The sequence below is a fragment of the Montipora foliosa genome, chromosome 11 (assembly GCF_036669935.1).
Source record: "Montipora foliosa isolate CH-2021 chromosome 11, ASM3666993v2, whole genome shotgun sequence".
Taxonomy (NCBI): Eukaryota; Metazoa; Cnidaria; class Anthozoa; order Scleractinia; family Acroporidae; genus Montipora; species Montipora foliosa.
The window spans coordinates 28464508-28492007 of NC_090879.1; the positions used below are offsets into that span (position 1 = coordinate 28464508).

Consider the following 27500-nt stretch of genomic DNA (forward strand, 5'->3'; position numbering starts at 1 on the left):
TGTTCTCTACTCCGCACAGAGAGGTTTTTCTCCGGGTACTCCGGTTTTCCACTCTCCTTAAAAACAAACATCTGACTTGATTTGCGTTAATTATTAATTTCAGTTTACAGATTCCCAATTGGTGCTCCAGCGCTAGAACGACCAGAAACTTCCTTTTCTTCGTTATGTTATCCGGAACGATGGATGTGAAGTATTATAATCATGGGTTTTTATTGTTGTTTTGCGACGAACCAAAATACTTGTTGGTTCGAGATGTCGGCGGGAATCGATATCTTTCTCATCCGGCGTTGATTTTATCAAAATGTGGCTCACCATGAAAAGACAGCATCGAACATATTTGACGTATCACATGGCAAATTGAGAGTACCCTTTAGCCGGTGCTCGAGATATTGTATGGCTTGCGTATAACCGAGAGTTTTAGGGGAACGCAACAAAACGAAGAGATTACCGGGAAAAGATCATAGTGCTGGAAGGGCACAGAAAAGTTGCTGAACACTCTCTGAAAAATAACAAAGTGAAAACTGGTAACATTTAGGCGGGTTAGGCGGGTTTTGTAATGAACGACATCATATCATGACTGCAAATCTTTTTACCTCTTTCTTTAGATAATAGAAGTTTCTAAAAGTGTTGTTATTGGTTACTTCACTCGCAGTTTTCCACTCGAATGCAAGGTACTTATATAGCTCAATTTTGAAGGGATTTTCTTTCATAACGTTTTCCAAGGACTTTCAAATTCCTTTTGCGTAATATCTCAGGATAACAGAAAGTTAAGTGCCCTAGCTGATTTAAACTTGCCCTAAGAGATGCGCACAGACGCGAGCGTTATAAAACGAAGGGAGATGACTGTTTTATCAATATTGCCTGTCTTTTTTAATGAACCGTTTAATTAAGGAAAGTAAAGCAGTACCTTTACTCTCAGAAAACAAGCCAAGTTGAAGGAAAAAACAACGGCAATAAAATTTCTGCGGCGAATTATTAGCTAGTCTGGGAGAATGGAAGTACTTTATCAAGCAAACAGAGGGCGTCACTGTGGATAGGGGCTGAGTGGTTCTCACATGCATGTTGCATAAACAATTTATTGAAATCCCGGGAATTACTTCTTAAATTAATTTCATCAGAATGGGAAGACAAAAAATAGTATGCGATTGCACAGATATATTACTTGAGATTTACTCAGGAAAAATTCAACTACAATAATTGATATCTCTTCCGAAGTCTTTGATTTCCACTTATTTAATTTGAACGGGCGCGAAACTCCTTTCCTCTTTCGGGCAATTCTCGTTTATTTCGTATCAAGAAAAGATTTCTAAGTAGTCCACTATATTTAAGTCATGTTTTTGCAAGAAAATGTTCGATATTTGCCTTGTTTTACTTGGCCAGTAATGGATCCTTCACAAAGGACAAAAATTAACTGAGGACATCAGTCATTCTTGCCGATTGACTTAACTCTCAACTCTCAATTATTCAAAATATTCATTTTTAAAAATCGGATCAGTAAATTAACTACAAATTTGGTTTTCAAGTCATTACCACTTTTCGATTCCTCTGTGGTTTACCTTTATAACGATGAAAAATTTGCCTTCATGAGCATATATTTTTAAGTTTATCCCAAACCTTTTCCAAGATATCAGTGAAAAAGAATGTACATCTAATCTCCTAAAAAATATTACCCTGATCCTAACAACACAATATCCAATCAGCGAACAATACAAAGTAATCAACGGACCCAAGATAAATTTCTTCGTGATATTAATTGCCTATATTTTTATCCTTTTAAAACTGTATGACTTTTTCGCCCACCCGTAATCTCTAATCGACACGAAGTAACGAGTGAGAAGTCATTCAGTGAAGAATCGGTAATATTCGCAATCGCGCGGGTTGAGTCTTTTGCTACGATCATGGTTTTTCGGTTACCATCGGAGTCGCCGACAGTTTTGATGCCGAGAAAAAGAAAATTACAATGCAGAAATGGACATTTTCTCGAGGTTAGGCCAGATGGTACCGTGAAGGGAACAAAAAATAATAACAGCATTTATAGTAAGTCAAAAAATGCACGATAACTACTTTTGCAAAATTACATTTTCGATTAAAAGTGTTGCCATTAACACTGTTGTCACCAGAAAAAAGAAGGCAGTCGTATCTTCAAATGATTCTTGACGAATGCTACGGTAGCTTGTGAGCTTACTTACAAAAATTTCCCAAAGTTGAAGTTAAGCAATCTAAACACAAGGTTAAGAAGAAATAGAAAGATAGTAATTTCTTTAAAAAATTAGTTTTAATTTCTAGTATCCAAAAAGTCACGTTGATTCAACAGTTCCGCTATCACTGCTCAGAAAAATTCAATGTTCTTTTCAATGCACTGCTGATGGAGTACACATAAGGACTTAACCGATAAATTAAAAACTGCCAATAAATTTCAAATGTCAGCCGTTTGATAAATTTGAAGGCAAACCTCTTCGCACCTCTTGAACAAGAAGAAAAAGGTTCCTCGGGCGAATGCAACATGCATTCCCGTCCCATTTGCCCGAGGAACTTGTTTTAGAAGATCAGCTTATTCAGCGAATTGATCTTTAACCACGTTTTTAAGATCACATAATAAATCAACTGCAAAGTTTCATAACTTAACTTAAACTATAGTTTATTTATCATGCCGTTTTTGAGCTGAGGAAAGCGAGGGTTATTGCAATATTTCATATGTCCAGAGAGTTTCATGTTTTCCGACCAAAACTGCACGGAAATATCTTTTCAGCACTTTTAAGCATCCCTACAAACTCTCTTGAAAATAATGAGAAAGATATCAAATAGGTTGGCGCATGAAGAGTCCATATAATCAACCAAAGACCATAGAATTTGAAAGGTCAAGTAGACATTTTCCAAAATACACCCCATTTCATCCGTTATAATACTTATAACAGCAAAAGACAGTTAAGAGTCTCTTTACATTAACATAATCCTTAGCAATCAAACTGCATCATTATTTATGGTTATAATTCTGTAAGAAGACCAAAACTATAGTGAAAGCGTTCAGTTATGAAAAACTTGCATCCAGGTTTGAGTATTCTTGTTTTTTACTACCATTTGTTACTTTATGTTTTCGATTTTGCTCTTCGCTTTTGATAAAAGTAATGGTGAAACTGCCTATTACAACCACTTTGCAGCTTTAACTCGTTCAAGCATGGTTACCATAGTAACTTGAGTTTCGCGCCCCTTCCAGGGGTCAGTAGCTCAAAGTCTGGTTAGCGCTAACCGTCGATTAAGAGATATCAAGACCTATACGTTTTCATGGTAGAGCGGTTTTCAATTGAGTATCGAAAGTAATTAGCAAATTACTTTGGTTTTGCATTACTTCCCTTAGTGATTGGTTAAAAGTTCTCGTGCCACTTTTTCAACCAATCAGAAGTGAAACCAAAACTAATCGTGGCTCGCGCGTGCACATTTTCCCGCGCTTTAGGTTGATTGATTTACTGGATTGTCTCCGTCCTTTTTGATTGGCCAAAGTAATAGACCTTATTCATAAATGGCGGTCAATTTATGATTCTTTTGTCCAAGTGCAAATTAGCCTACCAAGCCTCTATACCATACTGTTAATTGAAAAGAATTCTTGCTCTAAAATGACGCTTGGTAGGCTAATTTGCACTTGGACAAAAGAATTATAAATGTGACTGCCATTTATGAATAAGGTCTATTACTTTGGTTTTGGGTTTACGAAACTCATTTCAAAACCACTCTATTTATCACTGGCTAGCAGAAATAACCATGCTTTGAGCAACCCGGGCCAGAGAGTCAGAAGTAAAATTTCTGAATGAAATTTCTGAATGAAAATGAATGAAAATTGAAAATTGTACTGCTATCGTCCGATGAGAATCGAATAACTTTAGTGGAGGAAATTATGTGTTTGATAAACTTGAGTTGTTTTGGCGAGCCCTAGACCAAATTTATTTTTCCTTTTCGCGCTGGGCTTATGTTTATTGTTTGTTGCAGCCATCTTCCACCTGACCTCGGTAGGATCAAACAAGATCACTCTATGGGCTGTGGAAGCTGGCTTATATGTAGGCATTGACAACCGAGGCAACGTTATTACTTCTGTAAGTATTCAAAATGCTTGCGTCGCAAGTTATATGCAGCTCGCGCGTGAACAAATTCAGTGACTGAGAGATTTAGCAACGACTTTACTTCACAAAGGGAAACGTCGGGTTAAAATGTGCGTTTTTGGAAACTGGAAGAAACTGGTTTGACATTTAGCTCATTTAGCTTCTTGCCTGTAAGCTCCAGATAGCAAGCAACTGCGAAAACGAGCAAGACAAGTTCAACTGAGCCGAGAATTTCACGCTTTTAATGACAAGTAGCAACCTGCCGTTTCTCGATGCTGCCTGCTTCTTTGGAGGCCCGTGCAGTGGCCCTATCCAGTCTCGGAAACTCACGTTTCCGGAGATCCTATCAAGGGATTCGGGTATAGAGAGGGAAGATCTGACGACTGCTATGGAGGATAATGACTTGCATGGTGTAGCAGAAAGTGGTTGAGTGTGCCCCGGACCCCTAGGGGCGCTAGATGATGATGAAACGCAATGCTAAATCTCTCTACTGGCTCATGGCAAACGGTTAACGGCAGATGCCGGATTTTCAAACGGCATACTATGGGTTCTTTGTGCTTATTTAGTCAAATCTGATTAAGGACGGTGTCCACTATTTTTATTGCGCATACGTTCTGCGCATGTCCAGATACTCGGATTTCCTATAGGTATTGCTTACTAATGCAGGGATATTTTTGCGCGGTTTGAATTTGTGCGGGGAAAGCAGAACTTAGCAAGTGCTCTTGGTATCCAAAAACAAAATTCATTCATTCATTCAAAACTTTTTGCTAATATTGTTGATTAATTGTCTTTGAAAAATGCGTGGTTAACCCCCAATTTTCTTCTTGTATTTTAATAACACCTGTTGAGATCTGCTTTTCCCGCATATTCATAAAACCGCGCAAAAATACCTTTGAATTACTAGGCACCGTCCTTAAACTTTGTAGTGAAGTGCGCTGTCCTGTATTATCACATCAAGGAAATATCATCAAATATCATCTACTATTCAAGAAAATTTGGTAGTATCAACCCCGGATGACCTAAGATTATTGGGGTGAATCTTAGAAGAACTCATAATGTCACGCTTTCTTACAAACCATACTTCATCATAGCACAGCTCACTTCACAATATGGTATGTTCGTTAGCCTTTTGTAAGGGCGAATTCTCTCTGACCAACGCTGGAAACGTCAACTTTTTAATTTTTCTACGTTGGTCGCTTTACTTTTACCCGCTTCGCATGGTACTAAATTTTCGTGCAAATCATCAACGTATCGCCACAGTTTTCTTTTGAAACGTGGTATAATGTGGAGTGCCACGTTCCATTGACCGAATGCATAAATGGCGGCCAAAAATGTATTATTTTGTTTGTGTGCTAATGAGACTCACTAGCCTCGCTCTCAAGCAACATTTCTGTTATATTTTGTCCATGCAAACGAGGTTAGTGAGGCTAATTAGCACATAAACAAAAGAACATTTTTTTGGCCGCCATTTATGCATTCGGTCTATGCTGTGCACTCCAGCAAATTGCGATGCTGTAACGCTTTGCCATGCTTCTGTGCTAAAGGAAAAAAAAAACTAACAAAATTCCTTCGCAGGCCACCAATCCAGCAAATTGCAACGCTATTACGCTAAGCGATACCATGCTACTTGCAATCCAGCAAATTGCAACGCTATTACGCTATGCCATGCTTCTGTGCTAAAGGAAAAAAAAAACTAACAAAATTCCTTCGCAGGCCACCAAGATACCGGCATGCACGCTCCGCGAGAACCTGGACACTGAGTTCTTCAACAGTTTCGGAATGGAGTTTTCGCCTCGTCGTCTTCATTGTCTGGCGATATCGGCACAGGGGAAGGTCCGATCGTCCATATTAACTTCCTCACGAAATGTACAATTCATCACAAAACCAATGCATTGATTAAATAGTTATGAGTAACGATAATCATGATCATAGTAAATTATAAGGAAAATGTCGAAAGGATGGAGGGGATGCGCAGATTTACATATTTCTTTGTTTTCAAAACTGTTACACCATTTACATCCTCGGAGACCAAAGGCAGTCAATTGAGCAAGAGACGGAGAAACCGCGGCAAAATCAAGAATGGCGAAAAGTTTCGCCCATCTGATAAACTTTCTCCCGTCCCGATCCTGGGGGTGGATTCGTCCCGTCCCGACTCGCTGTTGATACTCCGCTAAGTAGTCAACGGACAGTGTATGGTTTCAGTGTCCACATTTTAGTGAAGTAAAGAGTAATTTGAACGGAGTAACTCCCAGAGACTGGTGTCTCGAAACAGTTCGCTTTCCCTTGGATTTTGTGAAATATGAAATCAAGTGCTGTTATGTAAGTTAATCAATGAAGCAACTTTAGCATGTTTCTTTTTTATTTAAGCGTCTTGCTGATAAAAACTGGAAACTCAAAAACTTTAAAGAATTTTGCTGATTATTGGCTTGTAAGGGTCTGAATTATTTTGTAGTTTGTGCAGTCTCATTATATTACACTTTTGAAGAATACTTTCTCTTTTTGTCGAACTTGTCCACCCATAAAATTTGTGCCATTGCCCATAAAATAATCTGTAACTACGACGGCTTAAAGTGCTACTATGACCAAACTTTCTTTGGATTTCAAGACTACGAGAGCTTAACTCTAACTGACCCAAGTTTTAAGCCTTGATTTCAAGAAGACTTCTTTTTAAACTGGAATTTTCCTATTTAATGGTCCGCCACTACTACAACAACAACAAACTTTATTTCAAGTTCTTAATTTAAACTATTTACACAAAAGCACAGGCCCGAACTTTAAAATCTTGAGAGAGCTGGCTCGCGGAGAAAATGACGTCAAAAACTCACTAGTTTAGGAATGCAATGCGGGTGTACATGGCTGAATTAATATGCAGCACGGGGTTTCGGGCTTTGAGACTTTTAAAATCGTCTTCCGCAAATATAATAAGCTGCATTTATAGACCTCTTTTACAATGGCAGCCAAATAAAATATTATTTTGTTCTAATGCTAATAAGCCTTTCTAGCCTCGCTACGACAAGCAGATTTCAAAAGAATTTTTGTTTCAAAATGCGCAGTAGTTCTAATTAACATAAAGACGAGTAAAAATAAATGACGTCACTTTCTCTAGTTCCAACCCTCTGATGTCCAATCGGTCAGTTTTCACGTGATTAGTGGCGGACCACGAAATCCAAAACTTACACTCAAAGTAAACAGCCTGCGCATAAAAATCGAAACTCAAAATTTTGCCGGTCAAGTGTTAAGCAAACACAGTTTTATAATCCGAAAAAAAAAAGGAAGTGATTTTTTTTTATCATAGTAGCACTTTAAGCAGCCAAAACATACAATGTTCTGTTTGAATTAAATAGCAATTTAAGAGGGAACCTACAAGAAAGTTGAGGGGACTAAATGTAAGGCGAAAAAACTTCACTCTTGGATCACAAAACGATATAAAAAATCGCAGCACGCCACTAATAAAAAGAATCTCCTTCATTGTTCTTCATTTGCTATCGGACTGTTCCGTGATAAGAAACCGTTCATTCTGGGTTGGAAATGTTGTCTACATTGCCTCAAGGTAAAATGATCGCGAGCAAATTGGAAGCCGAGCGTAAGTCGGATGATGCCGTCGAGCATGTTGGAAACTCGTAAGATTAAGAATTCACTGTCAGAATATCGTTACTGCCCGGAAATTTCCGATTGACATTGTGTCTTTCGTCATTCTTGCAAACTCGAAGACTTGCTGGTCCAAGCGCCTGTTCTTTAATATCTCTGCCCTGTCAATCAATCGTCGTGCTTTCCCGCTAGAAAATACAGCGCAGGTTGATCAGGGCTGTTCGCAGTTTGCAGTTCATCACGTAACCGGAAGCGCCAGTGTTCCTCCAGGTCAAGCCGCGCAACTTCCTGTCTAAGCATGTTGCGATCCTGACACACGAGACAGAGCCGGGAACCTGAAGCGAACTTGAATTGCGATAAGAATTGCTTGGAAACTGAGCGATCGCACAAGTAAAGCAATAACCCTCCGTAACTGAAACAAACCAATCAAAGAAGACTTCAGATGTCATCACAGACTGAAATAGAACGGCTTTAGATTGAGCTGCGTGTAGGACAACTCTGGATACTTCGTTTTAAAACGACAAGTTCTCCTTTGTACTTTGTCAATGTGAAACTTCTTCGATAACAACAACGCAGACGTTACTTAATTTCGCGGCTTATGCAATCCCAATTTGCGTGCTTTCTTCAAAACGAAAGTACACTCGTATATTTCAAAGTGAAGAGGAAGGGGTGGGGAGAAAACAATAAGCCCCAGAGGGCGGGGGAGAAGAGAGGGTAGACTTTTCTGTCTCCTACCTTCACAAGTCTACCTCTATTAGGTTAGTTGGATCCTCCGAGTTGCTCCAGAATAGCGCGCGGTCAGAAACTAGGGGACTGGAGCGAGCGAGGAACACTCTTCTCGAAATATTCGATTCCCGGGAAAGCCCCTTTCGCGTAAACTGCTAGCAAATGCTAGAAGGCTGCAGACCTCTTACCTGGTCTCGTTCTTGAATTTAGCCATTTTCTCTTTATCCCATCCACTTGAACTCACAAACTCGACAGTTAGTTTCGGACCAAGGTTTACATAGCAGTCCACAGCCAAAACGGGATGATTTGGCTGTGCTGCAGTCACCGGGAACAGCTTAGTTGTGCCTGCGAGCTCAAGGTATCGTTCCAGAAGATAGTACGCCGGGGCATTGAGATAAGTAGCATCCTCTCGGTCTGGAGCAGTCACTAAGTTGTCGCCCGGCATTTGGTCTTTGCCGCGGTCGTTGCTGCCTTCAGCCGCTGGTACTGGCTCCTCCTTGAAAGCAGTGGCACCCCCTGATTCAATGAACTTCTTGGCTACCACCAAATGGTCGAAGCGACAGCTGTGGATTCCGCTCGCAAGAGCTCTGACACTGAAGTCTACGTCTTCCCACCAGTACCTACAAAAGAGAGAAAACGATGATGCCCGGTAACTGCCTACATTATTAAACAAGAACTAGCAATCCATTCACGAATGCGCACAGTGCATACCCTTAAACAGCCATGAACAGCTCTTGAAAGGTTAGCATTAGATTCCATCCCTCAAACCCACATTTTCCTTCTCATTTAACTTACACGACGTACAATCTGCTTCAGACTTTAAATCTACTTCAAAGAAACAAACATTTCAATGTGCAGAGAAAATTCAGATAAGGCGAGCCAAAGAGTTGAACCCGGGATCGATGGGTTCCCTTGCATATTCCAATATCCACTAGGCTAACGAGACAAGCTCCTGGAAAATCGAATTTTTTAGAGTATTGAAATAGTAGTACCCAGCAAAACAAGTAAAAGCTAACCGTCTTCAAAGTGGTTTTTAGACATAAATAACTGTAGATCAGCGCGGCTTTGCTTAGAAACGATATTTCTTGTTGAACTAAAGCTCTAATTCTGCCTGTTTTCATTCTTTTTACAGCAGTAAGCTTGTCATATTAAGACGGGATATTACGTCGTGTAATTGTAAGGAAAAACGTCACGTCAACTATATAACTTGGCTCTATCGTAAGTTTTTCGTGATTATTCAGCCTCGTTCACGTCCTACAATATGGCGAAGTATCCTAAAAAAATAAAAGGTACGAGCGGTATCAGAGTGGAAATAGAGAATGAAAGAATCTCTGTTTGTATGCTTACGTTGTCGTCAAAACCTCAAATTTGGTGATTTCCCGTCGTCGTTATGCAGAGGACCGCAAACATACTTGTTAAATCCGTGCTGCACGTGCAGAACGATTATTTGTGCTCTTTTAACCAATGATGTTATAATTTTGCGGCGATGTCGTAGTCGTAGCCATCGTCGTTTCCAGACTAAAACGTTCACTGAAAGGGAAATTCTCGTGCTATTACAGAAAAGGGCAGCGGAGCCGAGCGGTTATAGGGAGGTAGCCATGAAGTCTGGAAATCTAGCTTTCAAGTCTTGACCTAACCAATGACTAGAAGTGTTTTTGTGAAAGTTCCTACATCAACTTAAGTGGCCTGTATCTCGCCTATTAGGATTTTCAAACAATTCGCACAGTTAAACGGGTGTACGTCCAAGGCTGCTTATGGAAGGAAATCCCTTACGAGTTCCGGCAATTTGGTATTCTTGCACTTTGGAAATGTTCGCAAGGGATTCTCAACGGTATGATCATTTCAATCCTCCCGAAAAGTCTACCAGGGGTAAAGGAAATATTTTTTTAAAGCGCATCTTTGCAAGCATGTGAACAATTATGCAGTAGTTACCTGTTTTTGTTGAATTTGATTGCTTGAAGCTTCTCCAGGTTCATCAAAAACGAAGACTGTACGAGTCCGTGAGTAAAAGACCCTTCAGACAAAGGGCTGGACAAATCGGTACTATATTGCTGCAAACCCAGCATGCCGTAATCCAGAAGATCTGGTGTGCCCTCCAGGTGTTGAAGAACTCTTACCAAGGAGGTCATGATGCAGGAAGGACCCTCGGTATCCTTAGTGCAAGATTCTTCCCTGCCAAAATTGTATGCATGAGAAAACCAGCGCATGGTTTTGAAGACAAAGCACAACCAATCAACAAGCCCTACAGGACACTCAGTGAAAAAAAAACCTTGCAAGAACAGGTGTCTTGGTTACAAAATACTAACGATTTAAAAGTTTATCTGTAATTCATAGGGGTGGACTTACAATGTTGGCTTTTTGTGAAGGATAAAAATCAATGTACCGGAGAAAATCCTCTCGGTGCAGACTTGGGAAAAAACAAACTCAACGCAGATTTGACGCTACGGTCGGGAATCGATCCGGGGACATGAAAGTGGAAGGCGAATGGTAACGCAACTGCGCTGACCCTGCTTCAGGAAAGAGGAACATAACATAACATAACCACAAAACTTTCAACAAACGAACTGACTTACTGCTTGACAGGTTGTTTCAGAAGATTCTGCCACATGACGCAGGAGTCATCCATCATGAAGATGAACGGCCAGACCTCCTGACCTGGCTTGTTCTGAACCGCGAGCCGCTCGCGCTCTGTTTGCCAATTCTGGGTTGCAAATTCCTGTACATTTTGAGACAAAACAGTAATATTTATCGTGCAGAGCAAGTGCAGCCCGGTCACACGTTCACGCGTTCGTTCGAAGCATGGATTTTTCAGGCTTACTGGCGACCACTCAAATTTCTTGTCGAACTGCCGTGCGCTGATCTTTCTGACTTTAATTTCATGTTCATGATTAGGGAAACCTACGGCAGTTAAATGGGCAACTAACGCCCTGTTTATATGGAGAAACGTTGTCCCGGGTAAGAGGGGCAACCCCCCCTCCCTTTGAAACGGGTAAAGTACGAGTTACTAACAGATCAAGACAAGTTAGCTTGCTTCGCATCTTACCTTGATATAGTATCGAGCAGCTCCCAATCCCAGATTATCCGCGCTGGCGGGCAGCCCAACTATGACGTGATTTGGCCAGGCCTTGTGGTACAGAGCTATCTCCTGGTGTTTTACAAAGACGAGAAGGATGTGATCCTCACCTTCCATTGCGTGGTACAAGTTCAGCAGACCTTCATGGGAAAGAAAAGCCTTTTAAGTGCACTAAAAGTGCAAAAGACACGTTTAATATATCATTAGCTAAAGCCTTCTCCTTTTTCCTCCGTTCAATGTCGTCCGACGGATCCATATTTTTGAGTATAAAAAAAAGAAATAGAAAGGAAGGTAATGACTTACAGCATAGTTGCAAATTACATCATTTTGTTAAACTATAAACATCGCTTTTTCCCGTACATAAGCACTTCAAAACGCAAAAAATAAAAGTAGAGGGTATTAAAGAGGAGTGCTGCGTTGTGAACTTAGTTAGCTTAAGACTTTTCATTGACTTAGTTCATTGATTTCTGGACGAAGTGCAGCAAAGCGCCCATTTGACGAAGACATAACAGTAGCCCAGTTATCTTTAGATTCAATCTTGGAAAAAAAGGCATCACCTTTAAACTCTGAGAAATCAACTTATACAAGTCCTTGTTTTTATTCCTCCAGAGCCTAGAGATCAAGTTTACCGATTAAGATGAATTCTAGTCTATCGAAAAGGTGCAACGGAAAGGGCGCCGTTCTACAACAAATCTTCCTGACCTTGTTTTATCGGTCCGTACGATAAGTTACGGACCGAATCTTTCTTTCCGACTGGCGTTGATTCAACGGCCTAAGCGCGAAGCACGCGGGCCTTAAGTTATAGTACGGACCGAGAAAACGAGGTTAGTAAGATATTTATCGTATCTCTGAGAAGGTCATGCGAGCGGCAAAGGAAACTAATTGCCGTCAAACGGAACGTCCACTTGCCACAAGTGATTGGCATGTGCTGAATTTGAAAAACGAATAAATCTTACTGTCTTTTTGAAATAGTTGCTTGCAAGATTCAAACAGTTTCAAGTGTTTATTCGACATAAACAAGACGAAAAAAAAAACTTCCTTGAAAATATTGCATTAAAATTTCAAATTTTGCGGGGCGGACTGAGGGGCAGACAGCGGGACGTATTGTAGAATGGAGCGTTTTCACTCACGTGACCAGCAGCCATATTGGATTACTGAAACAAAAGAACGTATTTGCATAAAAATAGAGTTCAAATCCCAGAGGATTAGTTTGGTTCACCATCATGGTCGCCATTCCTTTGTTTTGGAGCACCAACATGGCTGCCGTGACGTCATGTGAAAACGCTCTATACGGCCCGCTAAATTAGCCAATCATAGCTCCCGTACTATCTGAGATAACATAAAATTATTTACATCATGTCTTACCACAATCATGTCTTCCGGTACTTGGCATCATGATAGGGCTTTTAAATGACCCTGTCATCTCTTCAGCGCTCGCTGACTCTGTTTTCAGCGACTTCACAGCCTCTCCTTTGGCACCAGTCAAAACAGCTGGAAGGCGCAAACTGCGAAGTTGCTTGTCCTTGGTGAAAGTGAAACTATGCACGCATCGGTGCGGGATTAAAAACCGCAGCCACTCCCCACCCTGCAGAGGATATGCGTAGCTCAGAGGAGTACTGGGACCCCGGCTTTCTCGATAGCTCTTACAACCGTCGCAATGGTGGTACGTGTCGTAAGCAGCCCAGTACGAGAGTATCATGGAAGATATTGGTCTCCTTTGAGACCGTTTGGTGGACAGCGGCTGCGTGGAAGCACCACCGGAAGTGGTGTTTCCAACAAGCGGATGTACTCGGAGCTTGCTGGTGGTAGAATATCGTCGTTCATTTAATATACAGCTGAAAGGTAGCTGAACTATCTCATTGTAAACAGGCCACACCATTCTCTCGGGATTAGCTTCTGAAGTATCGGGGATAACTTGTGAAGAACTTTCATCTGCGATAGACAACGATTCGTTATAGACATCCACGCGTCTCAGTTTTTGCACCGTTTGGTGTAATAGACGAATAAAATGAAGATACGCTTGCGTTTTACCAACCTATAAAGAATTGGGAGAAACAAGAACAGTTCATAAACACAAAATGGAGCTTTGTGATCCGTATATACCTTATTCCAAAATGGCCGCTATTTTAGTATTCTTTTGCCTCCTTGCAAATTGGCTCTTTTGGCCTTGCTCTCAAACGCAAAATTCAAAAGGAATATTTAACCTTGAACGAAGCCAAAAGGGCCGATTTGCAATCAAACAAAAGAAACTAAAATGGCGGCCATTTTGGACTAAGGTGTATTGCCAGTGAAAAAGTGAATTAGCCTATTTTCAATAAAATTGCACAATAAAAGGATGAATTGGCCGCTTTGCATAGGATAATTACAGAATTAGAAATCACAGCCACGTTGTAACAAACGATAAAAAATGGCGACCATTTTGGGTACTTTGTTGTCACGTGACCGAATATACAGTAAGTCACGTGACAACACAGAGCTCCTTTTTCTGATGGAGACTGTGTGGTAAGTTGAAAACTTCAATTTCGGAATTTTGTAAGACTGAAATAAAATGTTAAGATTTAACTTTTAGCCTCCAAAGTCAAGACTGAACTTTCCATTAAGGTGCGGGATTGCAGAGACCCACCTTTCATCACATCTCACCTCATTAAAAAAAAAAGCAAAAACAACAGAGCACATTGTGCCATGCCTCGTTCGTTTAAAAACTGAATTAATTTTCCGCCATCTCCCATATCTCACTCGAACTTTCAGTCTAAGCAATCTAAAAAACGGAGCAACATTTGAGCAGTTTTCAAATGAATGCCGAACGTAACTACGCGATTGCAATTCTCGGTTTTCACATGACGTCACGACCGCCATGTTGGTGCCCAAAACAAAGAAAAGGCGGCCATGTTGGTGCTCCGACCAAATCCTCGGGGAATTTAACTCTATTATTATGCAAACGCTTCCTTTTGTTTTCGTTGAAAAACATGGCTGTTGATCACGTGAGTGAAAACCAGCAATTGCAAAGCTTAGTGATTGATTGAAAAATCTCGCACCAGTTTATCAACCAATCAGAAGGAAAACCAAAACCAATCACGACTTGCACGATCAATTTTTCCCGTGCTTTGAGCAAGTTACACCGAATTGCTACCAATTTGGATTGGTTCTTCGCGCTGTTTGCACCTGCTGTAATTGGTCGAAGTAATTATTCTGGTATTTGTTTTACGACACTCAATTGAAAACCGCTCTAATAATACTAATTACTTGTGGTGGTCCACTGAACAGAATTGATCTCGGGTGGTATTTTTCAGCGGCTGGTTTTTCTTGTTCCTTTCCGTTGCCTTCGCTTCCCGTTTCTCCAGCAATCGTGCTTTGCCGCGAATTTGGTTTCAAATCATACGCACGGTGAAGAAGAGTAGGTCCTTGAAGAAACACAAAAATCAGTTTACTCCAAAAGTCTCTCTAAACACTAAGACTCGCACCACAAGGCGCGGCACCTAAGACACACGCGATTCTTTTCTCAACCCTTTAAATGGAATCTCCACTAAAATAACAAAATATAACTTCAAGCCACAGAACGTAATGTTTACAATTAAAAATTTTCAAACTTTTTCCAATGAAAGCGTTTGTAATCGAAAAAGTGAATTTCAAAAACGCTTGTTTTGGCTTTCAAATTTCACGGTCGCTGCCATCTTGAATAATTGTGACGTGTCGAGGTTGCCCTATTGTTCTGATACAAAGAGCGATTGTTCTGGAACAATAGCGCAACCACGACACGTCACAATTATTCAAGATGGCGGCCCTCGGGAAATTTCAAAGCCAAACAAGCGGTTTGAAATTCATTTTTTTTCGGATACAAACGCTTTCATTTGAAAAAGTTTGAACAATTTTAATTGTAAACATTACTTTCCGTGATTTAAAGTTATTTTGTTGTTTTAGTGGAGGTTCCCTGTAAGGACGGTGCCTACTATTGTTGTTGCGCATACATTCTGCGCATCTCGAGATACTCGGGTTTGCTATTGGTGGTGCTTACTAATGCAGCGATATTTTTGCACGGTTTAAAACTATGCTGAGAAAGCTGAACCTAGCAAGTGCTCTTGGTATCCAAAAAGAAAACTAAAAGTAACCATGGATTTTTCAGAGATAATCAAGCTTCAATTTGGGAAAGAACGCCATATATTTTAAAGCTTTTTACAAATTCTGATTGTTGATCAATTATCTTTTAATAAGACTCACTAGCCTAACTTGCAAGGACAAAATACAAAAGAAATGTTGCTCGAGAGCGAGGCTAGTGAGTCTAATCAGCGGAAGACCTGAGACAGCAATGACCAGAACCAGGTTGCTGACCAGCGGTTTTCGTTAAAACAATGGTTGTCTAGGGGTGCTCAGTCTCGTGGGCTCAGAAAACCTGGTCGTGGTCATTTTTATTTAAGGGTTTTCCTAATTAGCGTATAAACAAAAGGATAACATTTTGGGCGCCATTTATGCATTCGATCTATGATGCCTTCTTTCGACAAACTAGTATGTTAATGAGACAAAATGAAAACAATGACGTCAGCAAAGATTCGCCAAAAAGACACTATCTGCGTTTGCTCATATATTATCATGAATTCTGTAGCAATCATTCATTCAACTCTTCCGAGAGATAATTCGAACTCACAGGTGACCATCTCCCAGTCGGCTGGATAGCTCAGTTGCTCAGAGCTGAGCAGTGCAATCCAACGGTCAATATATTCGAGGCCCGTTTAAGCCCGGATTCTTCTGGCTTCTTCTCTACCACAGACAACCTCGTTCCCAGGGTCTTTCATCTCCCCACCCCAGGGGGAGCGAAGAAAGAAAGACCCTGGTTCAGACTGGTCACGTGTCTAAGTGACAAATTTTCCACCATGGGAGGGGTCCCCGCTTTTCCGAATATTGCCGCCGCTGGAATTGTATTAGTCACAATGAAAACGAAGCTTGGCTTGGGTAGATCAATCGGCATGCTTTTCAGCAATCTTCAACGTTTGATTTCGGAGAGCAGCTATGGAATGTAAATCTAAACCCAAAAGAAGTAAAGTGCTTGGGAGCAGTTTATTTTGGTAGAGACGTGCTTGCTGTTTTGCCTACGGGGTACGGAGAATCTGAACTCTTCCTATATCCTACACCATTCATACGGTTTTCTTTGCCTCTTTCCCTATTCTCACAGTCCACTCAACTAATTAACTAGTCAATTACCTACGACTGCTAAGCGCTTTTCAGTTCCTTCTGAAGTTCTTGCTTTCTTTGCTGCTTCGTTTTCACTCGCCGTCTTGGAATCTTCACAGCTACTATCTTCACCTTCACTAGCGCCTGCTTCAATCAAAACGAAAAACATCAAGATTATCAGGTTGAGTTCTATTAAGATCAACCGCATTTGGACTTTTTCGCGTTATACATCTTTTTTAACCGGCTTGGTTGATCAATTTTTTGAAAAACCGCATTCAAACTTGATTGAAATTGTTAACAACGGTGGTGGGTGGCGTCCGCTGCAGTCCGAGAGCTTCTACTAAGTGTATAATTTCTTAGACCCAAGTATAGAATTGCACAGCCACTTATTTCCATAACATTAGGGAGCTTAAGCAACGACAACGGCGACGGCAACGAGAACGTCATCTCAAAATATAAATTTGCGTTATTTTAATCGCTTCCTGACTATTTCAACGTTTTTAATATGACAAGGGTGTGGTAATTCCTCAAAGATGACACCAGTCGGAACGGCACTCCATTTTAGGAGAGAAAATGAAAATTTATCCTCAAGTGCTGACGTTCTTCATAAAACCAAAAATTTGGCTATTTCACGTTGTTGTTTTGCTGACGACGGCAACGAAATGGACAAAAGTGAAAAACGCACGTGCAGGGCGTGCGAAGCTATTGTTTTTAACCACTAAATATGCAAATTCGTGACGTTCTCGTTGCCATCGCGGTTGTCGTTGCTTAAGCTCCATATTCGCTAACAAAATTTTCCATAGTTATGTGTTTCGTTCTTCAAAAGCTCCCTCTGACTCATTTTCATGTGAAATGAATGTATAGTGATCCTCGCGCTTCCCTGGAATTTGCTTCTTATAGACACCTGGGGCCTGTTTCTCGAAAGTCCCGATAACGTTTCGGGCCAGAAAAGCCAGTCGTCAAACTGCAATCTGCTTAGTTTGAAAAGCTAATCCTTCAACATGTTTTTGATGTAAGAAAAACAAAGAGGATTGTGAAGTTTGATGGCTTAGAACCTCGGCGTTGCGAAGATATAAAGGGAATTGTGACGCCCGAAATAGACCCGAAAAGTTTCGGGACTTTTGAGAAACAGGCCACTGGCCCCAGTTGTTCAAACGATGGATAGCGCTATCCGCCAGATAAATCACTATCCACTGGATAACTCAATTGGTTGTGCTAGTGTTAATCCGCTGGATAGTGATTTATCCGACGGATAGCACTATCCATCGTTTGAACAACTGGGGCCTGAAACATTCAGGTGGCTCCAACGGGATTCAGGAACCCATGACCTCTGGGATGCCTGTGCAGTGCTCTAGCAACTGAGCTATGAAGCCACTCAGTTGTGCGCAGGTCAATTTGTTGGGCTCATTTCCTTCCAGTGAAGGACTCGATGAGTCCTCCACGGGAACAAATGAGCCCAACTAATTTTCACGTGCTAGGTTTGTTTGGCCCTGAATTCGACAATTGCTCCATATGTAATCGAGAGACAAAGAAAGATCCTGCAGAAAGTATTACACGAGAAAGATGACACTAGAGTACGATTCGCGTTTGAGGCTAGCGGCTTTCATTTGAAACCCTTTCGCCATTTATATCTATTGCTCTCGTCTGACCTTGTAGCTCAGTCGGTAGAGCAGCGGTGGTCTAACTCGAAGGTCAGAGTTTTTCTCTGTCCTAGTGTGAGGCCCATTGCCATTAGTAGGGCTAACGCTCACATGGTTCATATGGAGTACAAAACTAGCACTTCACATTACACTCTAATCAGTTAAGTCTATTGAGGCATTGTTGTCGAGCCCGCACTTCAGTGAGACACTTTTTCCAAGAATAGTTTTAAGCCTAGTGCACAAGGACTTCCTGTCGCTCGATGGCGGACTCGTCAGGTGTTAGTACAATTTCCTGGGAATCATATGTTCCTTTTTTAGTTGTCTTTTCACCATTGCTAAGCAACCAGGACATAATCATTCTCACGTAAAGTTGTCAAGTACTACTGGTAATTGTAGCTGCATGCAAGTGGACAGTTATGACAAAGCGGTAAAATTGACCACTTCCATAAATGGCGGCCATTTTTACATTCTTTTTCCTAATGTTAATTAGACCTACTACCCTCATTTTGAAACAAATTCTTGATTTGCATCCACGTGATGGGACGGCCATGTTAGTGTTCCAAACAGTAGAAAATGGCCCACAAGGTTTGCATAATAATAGAGTCAAATTCCCAAAAACATTTTATTGCCTTGTTCTGTACACCAAAATGGCCGTCGTACACGTCAGATGCAAACCATCAATATTCTTTCTAAATTTGCTCATCGTAGCGAGGCTAGAAAGGCTTATTAGCATTAAATCAGAAGAATATTTTACTTGGCCGCCATGATGAAAGAGGTCTCTAGTCGGGAAAGCACTAGATAACATCGACCTAAACCTGGTGAGCCATCGATATGTCAGCGGAGTCTTGAAAGATGATCAGTTCGTTTTCGCTCGCTCCTCGCTCTCTCGCTTCTGATCGATCGCGGTGAGGATTATTTCAGTTATAAAACGGTCAATAGACCGGTCATTTTCGAGACGTTACAGTAATTTTCTTCATGCCATAAATTATCCCAGGTTGGAGCCTGTTGCTAGCAAATTGATTTTCAGTCTTTCAACTTGCAGCTAACAAATTTCGGGCGCTCTTCCCACTGTCGGAACGGATCCTGTAACGGGTATAAAGAAAATTAAAGAAAAAAAAGAGAGGATTAATTATTAAAAGTTCCACTTTGTGAGCGGCATATATGGCTCACCAGGCTTAGGTCGATGTTATCTAGTGCTTTTCCTCTAGTCGACCGCAACAAGAATACTTGCAGTTTACTTACTTGAAGCCATTCTGTTGCTTTCGGCAAATGACTCTACAGCAGACATACCATCTTCTTCAACGACATCTGGAAATATCGAACGCCAACATTTTGATGTACACGTAACATGAAGGAAAAAACAGATTATTTACATGGAGTTTACTCAAAGCCGGAACCAACTTTGTCATGACAACGAACATATGATGTTACAAAGGGCTTAAATTAACAATAAATCACAAGGGTAACGGTAAAATAACCATTTCATACTGATAAAAATACTTCATGGGAAAAGCACCATTCACTTTTTTGGAGTACAGACTCATAACTTCTAATTTAGGCAGTGACTTTACCGGCAATATCTGGGCTGATAACCACTCCGCTAGCACTTCGTAACGTTATGACCGGCTGCCTAGACGCATCTTGCTGTGAACCAGGGATCTGCTTTGGTTTTGGCTCCGTCCATTCCCTGTAGTAAAGGGATTGGTGACGAGGGTTTGACGTCACGACAGGCGGACGACCGAGCCCCACCCACCGGGTCTGCGGTGTTGTTGGCAGCAGAAGATGTTTGGGATAACCGTAAAAATCGGATTGGAATGCTTTGAAGACGGAACGTGAGACTAGGATCACAGGTAGTGGATAGGCTGAGGAGTAGCGACTAGTTCTGCAGGCCGTTTCTGCGTTAGAATCGTCTTTGGGGTCTGTTCCGGATTGATTGTTCGGTTCGCTGGTTTCGATGCCACGAGACCCCGTTCCTGATCCGATGTAACAAGCAATGGCACTGAACTCGAGCTCCAAGGATGATCGATACACAAATCCTCTGTCAATGAGCCTCAAGTCAATATACTTCAAAGACCTGAAAAGAGGATAACAAGGAGTCATTCACGTTTTCCACACAAAATAAAACGAGGAGAGAGTTGCGATATTGTATGGGGAAACTTGTGAGGCAGTTTCTTGCAGAGCCATGCAAGGGCGAAATTTCGCTTCCAAATTTTCAGTGCTAATACATGATCGTACTACCCCAAATACCGTGTGAGGAATTTTCCGTTTACATTCTGAGACTGATTTTATGGCACGTTTTCTGCCCAAATTAAGTATGAGATGAAGGTTTCGACTAAAATGTCCTTCAATTCTTAACATATCAAAAATTCCTCACACGGTATTGGAGTGCATTCATCTGTGACTAAGATACAACAAAGTGCGGTTGTTTTCGCAATAAAGTGAAGGGGTAGGAGCTTCTGCAGCAGACTCGGTCATTCTGTGTTGAGGCCTCAAAACTAAAAGGCAATATTAAATACCAAAAACTTAAACTTTCTTCAAATAATTCAATCTATTAGCTTTAGTATGATATACAGTTGACCCTATACAAAAAATAGCAGTGCGACAATTTTCTTTTACCCCGGACGCCTCATTTTCCTTTACCGAGACCGTAATACAGCAACGCACCTCCAACAATTGCAAGTTAATTCTCTATAATGGAGGATTTCGTCTTGGATGATTCGCGGCATATCGGGAACACGCTACACTTCGGATTAAAACTAAGAATACTACAAAGCTTGGTGAAATAGTGAAATGTAGTTACCTTGGAAAAGTGTCACCGGGTCTCTCTCTTCCACTCAAGATGATAATGCAGGGAAGGTCATGAAGATCTTCGAAGCTCTTCGGACTCCATTTTTCAAAGGACTTGGTTTTGGGTTTGGTTTGCCCTGCATGTAATTGCAAGTCGCATCATGATTAGCAACTTATTAGCAACACTATATATGTTCTCTTGGCCTTCTCTCAGCAGCCACTGAGTGTCTATTTGGCTGAATGTGACTCGCGGTCGTGATGGACTACTTGTTGAATCGCTATTTCTCTTCTCGAAGTTTGAGAGACCTGAATTCTGTCTGATCGTTTGTGGATACCTCTGATAAAAAATGAGTGCACCCGGAGTTGTCCGTAACAACAAGAACAACGCTTGAACCTTTATGCGGTCTGGTTATAACCATGTACTGAAGAAACGTGATGACACAGTAATCGCCAAACTGGATAAAGGTTGTTGTTATCGTGGTCGAGTGCTAGTGGATCCGATAGGTTAGATAGAAGCGAGGAAAAATTTATCTGGGTCTACTTTTAATAAACGGTTAACTCCATGAATGATGATGATGAGGATGAGGATGAGGATGAGGATGAGGATGAGGATGAGGATGAAGAAGATGATGAAGAAGAAGATGAAGAAGAAGAAGAAGAAGAAGAAGAAGAAGAAGAAGAAGAAGAAGAAGAAGAAGAAGAAGAAGAAGAAGAAGAAGAAGAAGAAGAAGAAGAAGAAGAAGAAGAAGAAGAACAAGACAAAGAATAAGAACAAGAAGAAGAAGAACAAGACAAAGAACAAGAACAAAAACAACAAACTAACGGAAGAGTAGAGTTTTGTCCGACACGACAGACGAAGCCGCGTCCAATGCTCCCGTGACCCTAAAATAGAATGTCACGGTGCCAGAGTATCACGACATCAATTTGAGCCACTCACCTCTTTGTTCCCCCCACAGTCTCAGCCGCTTCAAGAAATACTCCTCGATTTCTAGTTCGTTGACACCGTTGTCTTGTATAATTGCAAATCTGAACTGGAAGCCAAGCCTACAGAATCAAAAATACCTTTCTGTTAACAATGGTAAAATACATTGGCGCCCCTGAATGCAGCGTCATGAGCTTAATGTTGTTACATTAGCCAATCACAACAGACGAAGACAATCGAATGAATCAATTAGAACAAGACAAATAAGTCATTGCAACCGGCCCGAAGCGCGGGAAAATTCGCGCAATTGGTGGAGTAGGGAGAATTAGGTACGTTTTTTTATTGGCTAAGAAAGTGGCGCACTTCATAACCTTGAAGTGAACTGATTTTTTTACTCAGAAATTAGTTAAAAGATAAAAACAAATAAAAGATTCAAATAATTAAGCGAGAGACTCTAACCGGTATCTTTTTACGCTACCGCCGATGCAAACTAAACTAACGTGACAAGCTGTCAAAACTTCAAAAAATTTCAAGTATTTCAACGAAGGTATTTAACACAACCACCGAAAGGCTGAAACCTTCCAAATCAGTGCTTACACCCAAATACTCCAGATCCTTGGCAAAAAATCTATAAAACTTTCTAACCTGTTAGTCTGTGTGCCAGTTTCGATATCTCATGACCAAGAGTTTCCTTTCGCGAACAAAGTTGAGAAATACTTAGAATAACATTACGTGAGAAAATGTTGCTGGTCTTGGTGAATGTTATTCAAAGTTTTGTGTAAGCTCCATGTCAACAAGATACTAACCTGTCACGTGTGTTTTTCAGGCTTTCAAACGCCAAATTCGCAAGCTCCACTGATGGTATCCGAATCACCAGCATCGAACCACTCCCATCCGCATTATGAACCGGCGACTCGATGATCTCGCGCATGATCTGTATTGTCTTCAACGTGCAGTGTGGTTCGGCAGGCTTGATACCCGCTGACCACATGATTGCGGCGCAGTAGTGACGAATAAGAAGGTAACATCTCAGAACGCTGAGATTTACGTCATCTGTAGTTCTGCAGACAGGAAAAGGAACCAATCGTATTATTGCACAACAAAAAGGCAAGACAAAAGGCAAGAAAACTACTCTCACGCCACCAATATTCATTTAAAGCAGTTAAAAGCAGTTTAACAAAGTCAACTGCTGAGCAAAATTAGTAGGTGTCTGGGCCTGTCGATCATTTAGAGCGGTCAGCGGTGTTAGGTACAGGCGCAAGCTCATTCTGTCGCTTAACCATTTGGCAATTAATCGGACATTTTTATACTTGTCCAGTTTAGGCTTTTGCAATGCTTTCGAAACTCAACTGACTATCTTCACATCTAGGTATTGTTATCAATCACCTGCTAGTTCTTAAGGCCATCTTCTCAAAAGCATCATCCTGTCTGACCAGAGGAAACTGATGCGTCCATTTGATCGACTCGCAGTACTCTTTCATCCCAAAATACGTGCCTTCATTAGTTTCCATGTGGTCACTGGAATTTTCCGCCATACTCAAGGAAACACCACCTGATAAAATTAATAATCATCTTTGCCGCTGATTTTCAAAGCGCAATTAGCGCAGATGGCTTAACGTTGGGCTTTTATTTGTCCAAAACCTCCCAGGAGTCTCCTCTATCTCGGTGGTAAAGAATCCGAACTAGTAATCGGAAGATCTGGTCGTAGGTTCGATTTTTGTTCGTAAGCACTCGGATTTTTCCGAGTATTCCAGAATGTTTCTTAAGTCGATATTTAATGATAAAAACTAGCGATAAAAAAATAAGAACGCCGTTTCGACCTTTCCGAGGTCATTTTCAAGTTCGAGTGAATGGTTGTAAAATTTGCATATAGATGCAAAATTTAAAATATATTTTAAAAACCGATTAGAAATGTGTAAATTATAAGTTCATAGACTACGAGAGAAAATCAAAGATAAAAGCCTATTTCAACGCTCTGCAAACCGCATGGAGCACCTTCTCTCAGCGAAGACTGAATCACTTGAATCACTTATATATTTTGATCGGTTTTTAACACCTTTGCTAATTTTACAACCATTCAATCGAACTTGAAAAAAAACCTCGGAGAGGTCGAAACGTCGTTCTTCTTTTTTATTGCTAGTTTTTATCATTGAATATTCCAGATTGTTTATCGATTTGAAAAAAGAAAAACATCTCTTCAACGCCAGAATACTTTGAGGTATGGTTTTTACTGTCAGGGAAACGGAAGACCTTAGACAGCAATGACCAGAACCAAGGTTGCTGACCAGCGGTTTTCGTCAAAACAATAGTTTGCTGGGGGTGCTTAGTCTCGCAGGCTCAGAAAACCTGGCTGTGGTCATTGTTATTTAAGGTTTTTCCACGGAAACTTTCCAGCATTTCTTTTGTTCCGTGATTACTGAAGCGTAGCACAACAATGTCGCACCCGTTTGCACAACTCATCCAACATTGTTGGGGCCACACGCGCGCATTACAATATGGTCTCCATGGAGATGTACGTGCGTCATAGTACGCGATGCGCACGTGTGGGATTTTTGTTCAAATTTCAAACTTCGAGACTTCTGGGGAATTAACAAAGCAAATTTATCATTATAATGGCGGAGCAAGAAGAACTTCTTGATCACATTGAGCAAGAAATAACACCACCAAGAAACGGCAAGAAAAAGACGAACACCGAAGCCAAAGAAAAAGGGAAGACTCTCTTTATCTTCGTCAATTGCTTCAATTAAAGCGGTAACTGCTAAGTACATATACGAAAAAAAGATACGGTTCGTGATGAAACAACATGGCAGTCGAATTGTAAGTTTACAAAGTCTTATGGGTCGTATCCTTCCCATTACACATTGCGTGTTTTCACATTGTTGAAAGTTGTTGCAAGTTGTTGCATCAATACCAACAACATCCAACATCTACCGGACTAACAACTCCCAATGTTGCGTCCGTTTTCAAGTAGCTTTACTTTCTTAAAAAAACCCCAGACACGAACTCCAAATATACTAACCTGTTTCTGATCTAACGTCGGACCAGTAGACTTCATTCGAAGGATCAATGAAGGAACAGTTCGTTTGAAAAAGGTAAGGAGTTGCCGTCACATAGAGCACAACCACGTTATGAGCATCAAGAAATTCGTTGTAGTAAGGAAAATCAAGAATGCCGTGAGGACTGCCGAAAAATTGCGCCTGATCAAAAACAAGCACAAAGAGTCGTTCTGGTTTAGTGTTAACTTGTTCCAAAACCTCTAACAGCTGTTCTCGTGTTTCTTCAAAGCCGCTGTGTTTGATGACGTACTTTCCTGCCGTTCTAAACAAAGTGGCTTGATCATACGTCTCGAGATCTAGTTCAAACAGGAGCCCTGAGCTGCAGAGTCTCTGCGCAGTTTGGTTATAAAGGGTCGTGAGTGGAGGCACAATAATGATCGCAGAAACAGCTGTGAAATTATTAAGATCCAGAGCGTTGACATTTTCACCGACTGCACAGACTTGGTTGAGAAGGTGCTTTGCCATAAGGTGTTGACTAACAAACAGAGCTTGGTTTTGATGATGTGAGAAAGCCGTTGAAACCCGTGGCTCAAGTCTCGCAGCTTCATCGACCATTACTTTCGTCCTTGCAAACCCATTAAAAGGCACAAACACCAACTGCCCTTGTCCCATCGCATCCTCAAAATTGTTGATCATTTGTTCGAGAGCATCACTTGACAGCTTGAACAGATTCTCCAGCCGACTAAGATTGTCAGCAATCCGTGCTCCCACTGGGTGTCCTATCATGGCCTCCGAGAGGTACTTGGCCTGAAGAATGCTTGTTACAAGCAAACAGAACTCCGGTGATTTCTTCGTTGATGTTGCTAAGATGAAAATGAAATCAGGAACTGGAACCTTCGGGAATTTGGACTGATTATATCGGTGAATCTCCCAGACGAACTTCAAGGCCCTGAAGATTGCATTGTCCAAAGATACTGGCGACGAGACGATTTTAACTCGACCTTTGGAGTTTGCTGCAGTGAGACTTGCAAGCACCGGAAGTTGCACATGCATTACTGCATTGCTCTGGGCAAGAACGTGAACTTGTTGTTGCACGGTGGCTGTTAACTCCAGTCTGGCGTCTTGCAGCAACTGCTCAATGTCTTCCCTACTGATGCGGTCATCGTCGACAAACTGAGTCAGATACTGAACCGTTAGCAAAACTGCCATTTGAGTTGTAAGGCAAGGGACGGAGCCGAAGTACGATCTAGACGGATTCTCAAGGCTGTCATCCGCCCCCGTCGACGTTCCGCTGTAAGCTCCCGATATCATACTGCCAAACTGGTTATGGTCCGAGACAAGTGGAGGATCGAAGCACCCAACCAGGAGGTCACTGATAATGATGTCCTCAACACTACAGGATATTTTGGGTATAGAATGCTGGCAAAGTAGAAGAACTGGGCGCACTCCGCAAGCTGTTGTTAGCCACGGTTCGGTTGGAAGGTCACCTGTATCAGAGCCCGGCACAGAGGATCTGCCGGTGTCACTGGAATGGCCATCATCTAAAGTACAGAATAAAGAAACAATATTAAGGGAGTTCAAGAAACGACGACGGCGAGAACGCCACAAAACAATAATTCTCATTGGTTAAAAGAGAAAAAAAGTAATCGTGCTGCACGTGCATAACGCACTTTAGTATCCCCCACTAGTGGACTAATGCAAATCCTGCATTTTGATTAGCTACGCTACTAGAGGACTATTAGTAATAGTCCTCGAGTATCGAAAAGCGTAACGCTTTCTTTCGTTTTATTCCGGGCAAATAAATATTTCTTCAACTTGCATTCGCTAACTTTATTATTGCCTTTTCTGTCCAACTCGTTGGGTGATACTAAAACAATTAGACCCGTCGCTCTCAAGGGCCACGGGTCAATAGCCCATTCGGCTTTGCCTCATGGGCTATTGACCCGTAGCCCCTGCGGGTTACGGGTCTAATTGGTAAGTAGCACATGTTTTGCGACGTCATTTCAAACAAAATTTCAATGAGGGTTTACGACAACGTGATTGCGCATTGTCAACGTGATTGTCAAACAGCTCGTACCAATTTCTTCTTAGGATACTTGGCTCACATTGTACGACGTAAACGAGGTGGAATTAGGGAGCTTACGAAATGACGACGCTACAAAACAATAGGTTTAGTGAGCAAAAACAATGGCTCTGCACGCTCTGCACGTGCGTTTTACATTTTGGTACATTTCTTTGCCGTCATCTCCTAAATGACGACGTGAAATGAGCAAATTCAAGGTTCTGTGGAGGACGTTAGCACATGACGATTAATTTTCAGTTCTCTCTCTACGCTTCCAACCCACTCATACCAGTTTAATTCCTCGACAGTTACTACACATTTTTAACGCGAAACGACATGAAATAGCTTCGTAGTGATATGAATAACGCTAACTTGAATTTTTAAATGAAGTCCTGGTAGCCGCCGTCGTCCTCGTTTCGTAAGCTCCCTATTATAGAGCAACGACGACAGCG

At 41.3% G+C, this 27500-nt stretch overlaps 1 protein-coding gene and 1 long non-coding RNA gene across 3 annotated transcripts in view; one reads left to right on the forward strand and one right to left on the reverse strand.

Moving 5' to 3' along the window:
• The first annotated feature begins 1854 nt into the window (after positions 1-1854).
• On the forward strand, positions 1855-5836 carry LOC137974614 (uncharacterized). The gene is made up of 3 exons (XR_011117481.1): positions 1855-1985; positions 3982-4085; positions 5805-5836. It is a non-coding gene; the product is annotated as an uncharacterized lncRNA (long non-coding RNA).
• Positions 5837-6432: 596 nt separating this feature from the next.
• The window catches only part of LOC137974612 (GREB1-like protein), a 34821-nt gene continuing 13753 nt past the window's right edge, over positions 6433-27500 (reverse strand). Inside the window, exons 6-20 of one of the 2 annotated variants that reach the window (XM_068821524.1) lie at positions 25010-26527; positions 23377-23542; positions 22797-23051; positions 22006-22112; positions 21082-21205; positions 19853-20355; positions 19524-19589; positions 16672-16785; positions 14722-14879; positions 12844-13513; positions 11449-11618; positions 10979-11121; positions 10338-10577; positions 8594-9025; positions 6433-8091 (exon numbers count right to left, since the gene is read on the reverse strand). In XM_068821524.1, coding sequence (XP_068677625.1) covers positions 7848-8091; positions 8594-9025; positions 10338-10577; positions 10979-11121; positions 11449-11618; positions 12844-13513; positions 14722-14879; positions 16672-16785; positions 19524-19589; positions 19853-20355; positions 21082-21205; positions 22006-22112; positions 22797-23051; positions 23377-23542; positions 25010-26527 — 4910 coding nt within the window. In that variant the 3' untranslated portion in view covers positions 6433-7847. Of the gene's footprint in view, positions 8092-8593; positions 9026-10337; positions 10578-10978; positions 11122-11448; positions 11619-12843; positions 13514-14721; positions 14880-16671; positions 16789-19523; positions 19590-19852; positions 20356-21081; positions 21206-22005; positions 22113-22796; positions 23052-23376; positions 23543-25009; positions 26528-27500 lie in introns of both variants that reach the window. The other variant, XM_068821523.1, reaches the window with a different exon arrangement.